A 13,610-nucleotide genomic window follows, 5' to 3' on the forward strand; every position below is an offset into this window, starting at 1 on the left:
CGATTGTTCCAACGACGGTTATACTCAATCACAATGAAGTTATAATTATGATCGTTTCAAACTCGCACTTTATACAGCGCAAAACCGCTCGATAATCGCGCTGTCGGCGACGTTGAAACGCCATGCGCCATTGTTGTTGGCGGCGGACAGACCTCTGTATCATTAGGTTTGTTCGCGTTGTTTGTACTTCTGACACTTTTGCATCCAATGTCCGTTGTACACCAGCGCGATGAACGAAATCCAATGAGAAGGGATACGTATTATGGAACTTTTCGGAATCTATTCCGATCGGAATAATTCTGTTTTCCCTAAAAGAGGCATTAGAAATCTAGAGAATAACGGAAATATTCCGATCGGAATCATGTTGAGGGTAAAAGTGTCAAAAGCGCAAGTAACACGAGCAAACCTGTTAATACGAGCGGCATCTCGCGCTTTTCCGCTGAACAAAAAATCGTCGGGCGAGAGGGACACTCTGAAATATTCCGGGCACTTAAGTAAATTCGCACACACACCCGTACGTTAGGCCGCGTTAGTAGTCGACGACATGTGCAGCGTCCACGTGGCTGTTCGTATGACTCGACGTAACTCGGCGTGAGACAAGAAAACCTCGCGACTCCTCGCGCGCATAGCTGATGGCTCGCCGTTGTCCAACTTTATGGCGCGATGACGCGACTCACCGGAGTCGATCGACAGGCGCGCTGCAAGAACACGCAGCAGCAGCAGTTACAGCACATGCTTTCGGTTGCAGGTGCACTGGTTCCAGCAGCAGCACGAGAAGAAGCGCAAGAAGCGCGACTTCGAAAGCGTGCCCTACTCGTTCGTTGGCTTCCCGCCGTTCTTCGACTTCCGGACGCGTTCGCGTCACATCGGCACGACCCAGCAGCCGCCGAGAATCCGCACGAGCTTGCCGTTCCAGAACCTATTCACGGACCCGCTCTTCAAGGAACAGTGGTACCTGGTAAGTAGTCTTGCCTTCTATTGATCGGTTCGCGTCGCCGATAGGATACGTGATGCGAATCGAAGGATCTCGCGCGCGGAATCAAGGATCATCGTTCGATCGTTCTCTTTCCCGTTTGCCTCTGTCTCGGGGTCGTCTCGGGATCTCCGGGAAAATTTAACGACGATGTGAACGCGCGGAGAAAACGCGTAGGAGAGCCGTGGCACGTTCGCAATGGCGATAGAAATGGTGCGTTGTTTGTGCGTTTTTATCGTAAAAGGAACGCTGAAAACGAAATCGCAAAATGTCCCTTTCCTCTGAGTTGCATTAAAATTGGAGAAATGTCGCAGTGGAAGAAGCGGAAAGTCTCATTTGTGAGAGAGCGGCCGGGTCTAAATTTTAGAGCGTTTCTCGAAACTTCGTGTTAACATTCCCCATTGTGAATGAATAAACTTAAGTGACGTGAGCTATTAGTTGAAATGATGTTTCCTACGAAACATGTGCGGTATACCATTTCATGCACTGAAGTAACTTTCATTCATGAGATGATTGAAATCGAAGAAGTAAGTGCGTAGGGGCTTGCATCCACAAATGAGGTTGCATTAGTACGAAGTGCTACACGAAATTACGCACGTCAACTCGCTCTGACGATGGATGTGATATAGTTTAGCACAATGACTGCATTCAGCAGAGAAAACCGCCTTGCAACTGTTGTTCGCAAAATTCGCGAATCTGATTGGTATATGCTCTTAGATCCGGCCGAGATTGAAGGCATACACCAATCGGATACACAAATTTTACGACAGCTGCAAAGTAGTTTTCTCTGCTGAACGCAGCCAATATAAAAAATAACGGATCAATGTGCTAACTCTAAAGAATCACACATTACATTAATGTAATATTGTTAAGTAAAAACAAACTAAGTCGCTATATTCTACATTTTTTTGTGCAGAAATAGTACAGATATAGACAGAAATAGTATTATTTATTATTTTTGTATACTTATTAGTTTAATTAGTTAATTATTAATATAGTTATATATTAATATGGGATTATATACAATATAGTTATATTATTAATATGATATCTATTAATATATTTATTATTAAAATATTCAACAATATTTATTACAAAGTAGTTCTAAACAATAAAGCGTCTCTCAAGCTGTGCGAGCATGGATGTATATTTTATAAACAGGAATATTTTATATGTTACGCTACCTAGTTTTGTTTGGGCTGCCCTGGGCAAGCTTACTGCTGCGCCGGGGCAGCTCGGCAATGTGATGCTGCATGTTTATATTTTGGTTATATTAAAGAAAAAATATACTACTCGTAGAAAGTCGTACCTAACATGAAAGACGCAGAAGGTCGTTTCCGCCTCTCGTCAATTGCAGCAATTAGTCGATAGAAAAGTTTGACCGCCGAAATTCCGAAAAGTTCGTCAACTTGCCCCGGTCATCCCCTTATCGCTCGAGAGGCGAGGAAATGCTCTCCTCGCGATTTTATGAGTCGCGACGAGGGATGAAAGAAACACGAGATCGTATCGTTTTACATCATTAGAAATTATAATCGCGCATTGAATTATGCGCATAAACTCGGCGCATATTTCAACACAAATAGTCGATAGCTGATATTATGCATTCATCGTATTATATGTAAAGCGGATAACACGCGGCGATAGAAACACGTTCCACGTTCGGCAACGTGTGTTATTTCACCGTCATTTCCGGCGAAACGGTACCTCCTGGCCGAAATTGTTATTAAACGCGCGATTAATAACATTGCAACCGTGATTATTACCCCTGGTTCGGTGATTCACATTCGGTGATCCACATTCGATGAGTTAAGATTTAAGCCTTAAAAATTGACCAGTCACAGTCGACTATTATAAGAATAATCTAATAGAATTAGTCAATTTTTAAGGCTTAAGTCTTAAATTATTGAATATAGACCAGAGGTAAAGAATCGGAGGAGGCTAGATGGTCTTTATTTTAGAATTTCGAAGTGACAACTTCTCAGACAACTAATTGTTGTAACTGATTATGTGCATGATAAAGGCAACCTTCTTCTATGTCTTAATGCTCGCCAGGACCTTATAAGCCGTATATTTTGTTTTGTAATTACCAAAATACGAACATCCAGCAATGTGGTCATGGTACCGGGTCAATTGTCCAGTAGCGCGGAGTAAGAAGGCCACGTATAAAATATATATCCTGCTTAGTAGTTCCAGAGTCTCCGCGAGAGATCTCCCTTCTGCCAGTCTTTAATTAGAGCCATCTTTATCTCGTTCATCATATGCTCTATTTCAATGATTTTATGAATAAAAATTACCTATATTACCAGAAACTGTACATCATACACTTGTAAGAAATTTCATTCTAGTTAGTAGCACATCGCTTAATTTTATTCAGTCACGATGGAGAATATTAACAGAAGATTTCGAAAAGCTCAGAAATTTACTTTGCTATTACTAAATTAGTCTTTTTCTATTTCTTAACTGTAATATTATTCCTATTTTAATGAAACTCAGGGAGAAATATTTATGTTCTAAAAGGATCATTTCGCGATTTTGTATTCACTATTCCTCTCAAGATAAAAAAAGGATACTAAAAAAAGCATATAAGACCATATAGTTTCTCCGAACCGTCTGATACTCCGCGACGAGTGGCACCTTGGCAGCAACGAGAAAAACGAAAAAGAACGAAACAATGATATCCAATTCGACGTCCCGATATGAGTCGCGTGCAATTTTCAGTTCGCGGACGAATTACTCGCTGAATTATTACGTATCTTCTCGTCAATAGGCGGCAGCGCCGCCTATCCATTGCGGCTTGATGCACTGAAAACGCACGAGGTATTTCATGCAAAATGCCACTCGGCTCGCATAATCGGCGTATAAACAATTATCGCAGTAATTACTCGGACCGCGTACAAACAGTCAATCAGCGTGTTTGTTATCCGATTATCGACCGCGACTAATGTGATCTTATTGAGCGGGCCGTGCGATCGATCGCCGGGCTTGGGCGAGATTATCGAAAACAACGAGGGATTGTCGTTTTAGCGCAGCCTCCCCCTCCCTCCACTCCCTCTAACCACTTCCATCGCCGTGCTGCCGAGCGGAACGTCGCTCTTCCGTTCCACTCGCGTGGTTTAATCGCTCCAAATTAACTCCCGACCTAACCGATCTTCCAGCCCGGCGTCTCCGGCGCGTCGCATCGGAGATTTCGTCGTTTAGCCGTAAAAAACTTCCATGCCGGGGGATTACCTTCGACTTCGAACGTCATCGACTGTACTGCACACGGCGAGATGCGATCTGCCTGTCGCGAAACGAGATACTCCGTAAATTTCTTGGTGCAAAATTTTAGTAGAGTAAAGTGGAGCGATCGGTGAGTCGCTCGAGTTCTCGAACACTTTTTTACTCACATAGAGCGAATCCTATTCTGAATCACCGGGTGAATTTGAGTTTGGCGAATTTGGATATTTCGGGTGAGATTCCACACCAAGAAATTCAGAGAGCATATGAAATCGGCGCGAACTTTGGAGTTCTAAAGGGCAACGTTCATTGCGGCTTGACAGCGGTTTATTGTCGCTCGACAGCGGTTTATTGTGTGGTTTGTTAATAACCATTATTTTGTGAACCGATACCAAACCACGATTGATCCGCTAAAGAATTATTATCGAGCCACAGTATGAACCACATCGAGCCAAAACGAACGCCCGGTCTGTTTTCTTGTCAAAACTTTCCCCAGTTAGAGAAACCCGGTCTTTCTCTTTAAAATTCTTGGAGCGAAATTTCACTTGAAAAAATATAGAGCGACCATCGAGCCACTTGAGTTCAAGTGATTTTTCATTCATACAGAGTGGGCTCTCCACTCTTAATCTCGTCGAGAGTGAATATTTTCACTCGAAATTGAACAGCGAATTTAATGTGCTTCGCCATCTCTCCAATCGACTGGAACATTCACTCATATGGAGTCAAAATCCATATAGAATATTGAGCAAAACATTCATTCTAGCGATTACGAGTGGCAGTATTTTTGCTAACGCTTCAAGTGAAAATACTGCTGCTTGTTTTAAAAGAGATCTCACTAATTTTGAGTGAGATTTCACTCCAAGAAATTTAGAGAATACATACCTCTACACACATAAAATAGTTCTCTTTTCTTCACGTAAATGTTTGCTTGGCAAGAATGTCGATTTAAAATTCTAGTAATTCGTATTCTAAAATTTTACTTATATGGGCAGAATATTATAATTTTTTTTCATGTAAATTCTTTTCTACTCTACTATGCTTCTAGTAGTGCAGGAATATACTGTCGGTTAGGTTTGTCTTGCTAAGAAGCATAGTAAATAAAATTTCGCCAGAAACGAAGCAAACTCCAGTTCCTAAAATATGAATAGCATATATGAAACCGATGGACAATAAATTGCTGCAGAATCTCGATCCGCTCCTTGGCTATAAAATTCTGCAGTGAGTTTTTGAAATTCTCTCCATATACTGATTCTTTTTTCTCTTTTATCCTTTTTTACTTTATTAATTCGTTATTACCCGTTAGTGCTTTGAACAATGAGTGTATTCGTCGATTAATTTGTAGTGGCGCGAAATAATTCACGGACAAGACGACGGACGTGAGAGAGAAACGGCGACGGTATCGGAATTTCATTTGTAGGGCCGGTAAATCTCCGCCGGCGCCAAGTGCATCGCGCGGCCGGACTCGCGATTATTTCTCGCGAAATCTTCGCGGCCGCGCTCGCTCGGGCTCTAATGAAGCCAAACCTTGTGCCATGCGCTTTCTTGCGATAGCGTAAACAGCTTATAGCGCACAGCCGTTCCGTCCGCGACGGGCGAGAAACAACGGAAGCAACGGCCAGCTTTTGGCAAGGTCTCGCCCGGTCTTCGCCGGAAACTTTTCCCTCGCCGTGCCGACGCCACCGGCACGTCGTCTCTGCCTGAGTTGCGAACTTCTCGATTACGCCGAGTGTGTCCCGCTTCTAACTGTTCAGCCGCCACTTTCATTGGCGAACGTCCGAGAGGACGAACGTAAGGAACGTCCCGGTTGTTCGTTCTTGCGAATACCGCGGCTAGTTGTCGGGAGGATGCTCTCGGGTTCTTATTCCGTTCGTAGGAAGTCGCGATTATCGACGGGAATTTGCCCCGTCGCGATCGATCCCGTGAGAATTCCACTTTAGACACCTGACGATGGAGAGATTCGGGTTTTTAGCTTCTCGAGCGAATCTCTCTTCAGGGATGATTTTTATTGGGATCTGAAGAACAAATTCTATCTCAAAATAACTATGACATCCGTTAATTATGCGACAAGATCTCTTTTCCTTTTGTGGAACCTTGTGGACAATGTTTATTCGGAGTGATGCTCGTTATATTTTGTCGACAATATTGGAATCAAGAGAGAAAAATTAGACATATCTAAACGAGCTTGTGTATTAGTATCCTTGAAGAGATTAAACGAAGAACTGCGGTTTTAGGTGAGTAAGCTTAAAGTATCTCAATCTGAGAGGAAATTTCAGAGATGATTGTTGAAATGAAAAAAAAAAGAGAAAAAAGATGGAATGAGATATGATAATCAAAGAATGTGGAAGTATATCGAAATTCCTTTTTAATCATTTCTATTTCAAGTCTCGCCACTCCGCAATATCTTCTTCAGTATAATCGTGTATCGATATTAGGGATGCCATACTTGAAAATTCCTCCGACGAAATATTGACTTCCTTCTGCAGAGTTTATATTCGTATTGAGTGCACAGAATTACACAAATACTTTTAAGATTTAAAATTATCAGTGCCCACCTATATACCTAATTCTTTTTGTTTTGCTCTTCAAATACAGATATTTAAATGTCAGTATATATTGTATATATACATGTATTCTGTGTTGTATTAAAAAAAGACCAAAACAATACAAATGTTCAGGATTAGGTACGTGTCCGGGAATTGGCACTTTTACCTCCCAAGACATCGCGTTTGCGACTTGATTGTCGGCGAAACGAGTACACGGGAAAAACAATTCCTTTAGTGTAACCGAATTTTCTGTTGTTTGGCAAGAACAGGGAGCAGATGAAAAGCCCGGAACGGAAAGATTCCCGTAGGAGGCTTTCACTTAGTCAATTGTTCTCAGTTATTGTGACCAAGTTTTGAAATGCAGCTGAGTGAATTCAGACACAAGCATTTTCGCTGGCGATAACAGTGATATCATTTCATGTCGGCGAATTTTGAACAGCCTACCGATTTTGTAACTTTTAACGACAGCGTCGTTATCGTTATGTTGTATCGTATATAGCACACGATGGGAAAGCTGCGTAACGACTGCGTAACGCGATAACGATCTCGTCGTTAAAAGTTACAAAATCAATAGGTCGATGCCTATTCAGTTGCACGAGCTGAGATTTTTTTCTTCCATGTATCTTGTGCAAAATTACCGAGATCTCTCGTCGGAAAATCCGACACGTCGCGGCAATACTCCGGGAGGCTCCGAGATCTCGCATAATGGACGTGATATCGTGCGGCATGAAATTCGAGCAGGTCGGGGCTGAGCCCCTCCGTAACAAGGCATTCGGGGCTTCTATTTACGGACGGCGATGCCCAAATATGCCGCCGATACCCGAAGCCAGGGTGCGGAAACTACCGAGCGCGTATAAAACCACAGCATGCAGTATTCGTGACGCGCCCGGAGCGTCGCCCAAGGTGTGATGGAGGGCCGACGCTTACGTAACCCGAGAAACCACTCCCCTTCCTGATATCCTGGTACATAAGGACGCCGACGAAACCCTGCCTTGATTCCTCCGGCTCGATATTACCTCATTAAGGGCCGATATAGTTCCCGCGGGCGAGGATGCCGTCAAGGATGTGGTCGCTCGCGTGACGCGTAAACGAAATGCATTCCTGCGTTGGGTGCACTTGACCTGTCGCAACGCTAGCGTTTGAATATATTTCGCGCAGGATAAAACAGACTGCTGCATCAGCAGTCTGCTGCTCGGCAGCTCCGTGAACCTCATCGCCCGGGTCGAACGGTGTTCCTTCAGGAGAAAACTTTTCCATGATGATCTCTTCACAGGGTTGAAGAGATCCGGATAATATGGCGATGAATCAGCCGACAGTCCCGATTTGCCTCATGCACAGGCAGAATTTTACAGCAAAGTAGGATGTTGTAATCGAGAAATGGATCAATATTCCGCACAAAAATTTACCATCTTCCCGTTTTATATCTGCTACTTATAAAGAAGACTGTTTCGGAGCTAGATGTTTTATATTTTAGAGTTTCGAAGTTACAACTTCTCAAACCAGCATCAGTGTTATGACTGATTGTATAAACGTAATAGGAGCAATCTTCTTCTATATATTAATACCCGTCACCATTCTGTTAACCTCTGTATACACTTGGTATATTTTGTTTTGTAATAATTAAAATACGCGCGAATATGCAGTAACATAGCCATCTTGCCCCAGGTTCAGTCGCTCAGTAGCTCAGAATAAGAAGGCCACGTATAAAATAAGTATCCTGATTAGTAGTTCTAAGGTCTCCGCGAGAGGTCTCTACAGCTCTTTTGCTGACCCTTAATTATGGGCCAACTTTATCTCGTCCGCTCTATTTCAATCATTTTATAAATGAAAATTACATCTATTAGTAGAGATAGTGCATCATACTTGCAAAAAATTTTATTCTAGCTAGTGGCACATCGCTTAATTTTATTCAGTCACTATGGAGAATATTAATAAAAATTTTCAAGAGTATTAATAGAAAATTTCTTGAAAATTTGCTTAGTTATTATCCCAAATCAGTTTTTTCTATTTTTTAACTGTAATATTATTCCCATTTTTATGAAACTCAGGGAAAAGTATTTATATTCTAAAAGGATCATTTCAAGATGTTGTACCCACTATTCTTCTCAAGACTAAAAAAAGCTTATGAGTATCTCTGGGGCTATATAGTCTCCCCTATACTTTAAGAACTGAAAGATGCTATTTAAAAAATTGCTCTGTTTCTAGCAGAATTTACCGTATTCCTTAGCAAAATAGACCTTACTGGCAATCTATTCCTCTGCACTACTAGAAATATAATAGAATTGAAAAGAATTTACATGAAGAAAAAAAACTATAATATTCTCTTCGTGTATATGCATTTATTATAATTCGCTGTATTCGCATTTATTATAATGGACTGTGGACAGATTAATCTATTTGTGATCCGTGCAAACGATAATAATTACATACATAAGGCAGATCAAGACCGCTAACTAATTCATCGATAATTTGTAGGTAATCGAGGCGCAGATAATTTAATACGAAACACGCGATATTGACAGATATCGGCTAAATTTGGCGATACTCTGGATTATACCAGTCGTGTATTTCCGAGAATTGGAGAATTCAAAAGGGTGTTATTTATTCACCCTTGTTACTGGGTAATAAGGCGTGAGACGAGACTGGGACGAGGTCAGAAGGGAACTCGACATCTAGATTCGCAACTCGTTCCCGATATTGCCAATTGCCGTTTCTGCTCGTTTCAGCCTTCGAATCGCTCAGCCGAGTAGATATTTCATACCTTGCCCCCGTGTTCTCTGTATGAAATTATAACACTGGAGTATTGCGCGGCGAATGAAATCCGCGACGTAGATAATATGAAAGTTCATATAAATGCATTAACATTAGTATTTTATACGATAACTTTTATAGTTTTCATAGAAACGTAAGAGAGTTCTCGATAATCCTAATAACTATAATTCCTTTCTTTTTCTTTTCTTTGTTCCTTGCGATATCTGCAATATCGTTAATTAATTCGTATCACATGTATATTGATCTTTTTCAGACAGGGCGTTGTTGAATATGAGCGTTTGCTGTTTACAACGGGAAATATAACAGCTTCAAATACACGTTTCAATCATAACATTTTATATAATAAAAAAAGTCGCGCTTCGATACGTACTCTAAACAAACAACCAACGACGTGTTTGTCGAAATATTCTCGATACACATCAAAAATATTCTGTCACAAGCTGATTCTTCCACGAACGTCGAAACAATCGACAACATTTAATACTATTTATGTATTGCGCATACCACTTGACATTAAATTATCTCTTCAATCATGATTTCCTACCAAATGATTAAAGCACAAAAATCGAAATTGGCACAAAACCAACTGTTGTTGCCGATTGTTTTGACGTTAAAATTGGGTGAGGGTCAGGTTGACACACACGAAGAGAAGTTTACAGTAAAAATTATTATAAAATTGTGTAAATGGCCGGGGAATAGTATTGGTATTCTGTGTGATTGACTATCCTTTCATCTCATCACTATTTATATTTTAGGAAGTAAAATTTAAAAAATTTGCTACGTGTGTGTGTTTTCGATAAAATTTACTATGTAAGAAAGACTTTTCTGCGTCTATTCTTGCACTACTAGAAACATGGCAAAATTGAAAAGAATCTATATGAAAGAAAAGAAAATATTCTCTCTAAAAAAATATATATAAATAATATTCTCCCTCTGTGGAAAGATGTCCAAAACAGTGAAACTATATTGTCAAGGATATCTCGACAGATGTTCGCAAAGGATTAATCGACACCTGTTCGACTCATACTCATCTTCTCCCCTGCCTAGACATTTTGGTAAAAAACTACTAATAAAAATAGACGGAAGAAGGATAGAAGATAGAAGAAACAACCGTCTAGAGGTCGAACCTTGCTCTTTTTATGTGTCTTTTTTCCCCTGATCCCAACTCGGTGTCTCTAAATAAGCAGCTCGTGCCCGAGCCTGTTATATTCTTATGCCCATGGTCGACATGGGAACGACGTTTCGTCCGGATGAGTGGCTCGCTTTTGTCCGGCCGTGGAAGACGCCGGCCGTGGTCCGAAGTTACTTCTAGAGAGGCCGAGAGACCTAGAGACGGAGTGCGAGAGAGTGCGAGAGAAGGAGAGAAATGGAAAAAGAGGAGGAGCACCTTCGGGAGAGCACAGAGAGTCGGCTCCTCGTAACACAGGCCGAGACCTCGTGTTTTTTCGTTCTCTTTTTGCGAAGTCGACCGCACGCGTCGCGGAAGACAATGGGGCGCATTGTCTTCCACGGGCACAATATGCGCCCACAATGTGTGCACGAACCCATCTCGCCGGCCCCCTCTCGCGCTCTATGCTGACGGGATTACGACGCTCTTATGCGCGGTGCCCGTAAATTCGGCGTTTCTTGCTGGATAATTTTGCCCGCGTCGTCTCTCCCGTGGAAAGGGAGTGGAAAGAAGCCGCGCGCCGTAGAAATCGATGCGCGGATCGTGAAGAGGGTGGGCGCGACGCGCCGTAATCAGGCCTCTCTCTGTTTTTCTGATAAAAGTGTACTCGCGCGTATCCTCGGCGTCTCGCGCGGCGGCAGAAAATTAAACCGCTATTACAGAGCAGTCCGGGAGAGGGAAGACCTTCTCCGGCTTAAAACTCCCTATGGGAATAACTATCGTGCGCAGTTATCAATTTTCAAGCATGGCTCGCCCTAGATATTCCCCAACGCCGCGGCGGGGGAAATCCGAAGTAACGTTGCAGCTAATGCATTCTTGAGAATGTGTGGTTTTTTCGCCTGCTTTTTCTTCTTTTCTCTTGCAAAATGAGATGACCACGCGGAAAGTTCGCAAAGCCTCCCCGGCGTCGAACCCCGGTGCAAATTAATGTTGACAATTCTGTAGTCTATCGACGAGCTGAAGAGTTGTCACTTCACCTTGAAGAGACGTCATGAGACGTCATGTGTTCACTGTGAATGGCTCATTAACGCACTCTTCAAGGTCCCAATAATATTTCCCTAGCTTTCTTCTGTTGCAAGATGACCGTGCGAGAAAAATTCGTGGAGTTTACCGAACGTCTACGATACAATTCAATGTTGACAGTCCCGTAATCATATCGAGCTGAAGACACGATGACTACAGCGTATAGCTGGGTAACGCGTTCTTGAAAATCCCGGTCATTTTTCCGCTGCTTTATTTTCTGTTGCGAAATAAGGAGACCACGCAAAACATTCGCGGAGTTTCCCGAACATCGCGAGCATCTACGATGACCGGTACTATTCAATATAGATAGTCCCGTAGTTGTATTAACGGGCTGAGGAGACGGCAGCCACGGTAGATGGCTTGGTAACACTGTATTTGTATTCTCCCGGAATCAAGGCCACGTCCCCTTTCCTACGTCCCGACTAGTTCCTCTTTCTCGTTGAACTATCGAGCCCTGATCCCGTTGCACTCAGCGCACATAACGCTCTCTGCTTTTCCTTTCTCTCTCTCTCTCTCTCTCTCTCTCTGCTCTTCTGCAATGCCGAAATCTCTGGCAGATAAGCGCTGACATGGGCGACGGTGCTCCCGGCTTCCTCTCGGATGAACACGACAATGCGCAATCTAGTTAATGGAATTGCAAGGAAAACGGAGCGGAGTGCCGCGCGCGTGGACCGAATGGCCAGTAAAAAAAGCACGGATGAGAGGTGCATCGTCGCGGAGATTGGCACATTCCGTCGCCGATGTTCCTGCGCGAGAAGAACACGTACGGCGAATCCCGCTCGTCCTCGTCCTCCGTGTCTTCTCACGTTTTAACTCCGACTCTCCCTTTCTCTCTCTCTCTCTCTCTTTCTCTCTGATTTCGATGAGCTACGGGTGCAATGTATAAAATCTCGAGGTCGAGGCGAACGTGTACCTTTTACACTCGCTTTACTTGCTCATCTGCACACCAAGTTCCCAACAGACTGGACGCGTCACGTTCCCGTCGAGCGGCCTTTGAATTAGCGGTGCCTGACGCTTTTTGCATCGCAAATTTCACGCAACGCGCGAGGGGCAAGAAATAAAAATGATCTCCTTATTCTGAGGAAGATAGACAGATAAGTGGGCACAGACCTCTAAAAAAATAACAAGAAAATTAACGCAGAAATTATATTAATTTAAGGGAATTTTGCATTTAATGTGTTCGTCCAGAACACATTTACCGGGTGAGTAATTGCCTCCTGTGCATTTTTCCCGCAGAAATCGGCCATTGCGGAAAAATTATTTTGCCCTACGCGCGATGTAATTCGAAAATCCTCATAATTAGATTATAATTACAAAAATTTTTACGACTGACTCCTAATTAATTAATTTAATAATTTAATTTTTTGCGTGGACTTTTATTAACTTTCTTGATCTATGTTTAATTAGTTTATACTTTTATAATTTATATATAGGAAAAGGTAAAGAGAGAGATGGTGGGGAAAGGAGGGAGAAGTTTCTTCTCTCTGGAGAAAGAGAAATCGAGAAGCATCTCTGTCAAGGTGTTGTATTTGCGGCGCGCTCGCGATCCTTGACCCACCCATACACATAAACATAAACACACATACTCGCACACATCGTTGACGGATAATTTACGCGGGAGCGGTGATATCATTCTACGCACACATGAATTTATCGCGTTACCGTCGCGAATTTTTTTTTTCACCGTGTTTTGGGACGATCACGATCGCCACGCGCGAACGCTCACTCGTGGGTTACCTGCTGGGAACACGTACGAAGTATTTGCGCGTATATTTCCATACCGTACATTTATTACGCAAATTCGCGGCGCAAATGCAAACGCCGGCAGCGGCCGGCCGCAATAATCAATCCATTATAAATGCATAAAACGGACGTTTGTTAAGGTATACAAATCGCGCTCGCCCAGATCGTGTCT

At 42.6% G+C, this 13,610-nt stretch overlaps 1 protein-coding gene across 1 annotated transcript in view; it reads left to right on the top strand.

Moving 5' to 3' along the window:
• Window positions 1–667: 667 nt before the first annotated feature.
• The window catches only part of LOC116853436 (furin-like protease 2), a gene marked incomplete at its 5' end in the record, with an annotated part of 31,222 nt that continues 18,279 nt past the window's right edge, over window positions 668–13,610 (top strand). The window contains one exon of the mRNA XM_032834516.1: window positions 668–958. Within this exon, the coding sequence (XP_032690407.1) occupies window positions 668–958 (291 nt within the window). The remainder of the gene's footprint in view (window positions 959–13,610) is intronic.

The sequence above is a fragment of the Odontomachus brunneus genome, unplaced genomic scaffold, assembly GCF_010583005.1.
Source record: "Odontomachus brunneus isolate Ranch 3 - 2012 unplaced genomic scaffold, Obru_v1 Obru_scaffold_322, whole genome shotgun sequence".
NCBI lineage: Eukaryota > Metazoa > Arthropoda > Insecta > Hymenoptera > Formicidae > Odontomachus > Odontomachus brunneus.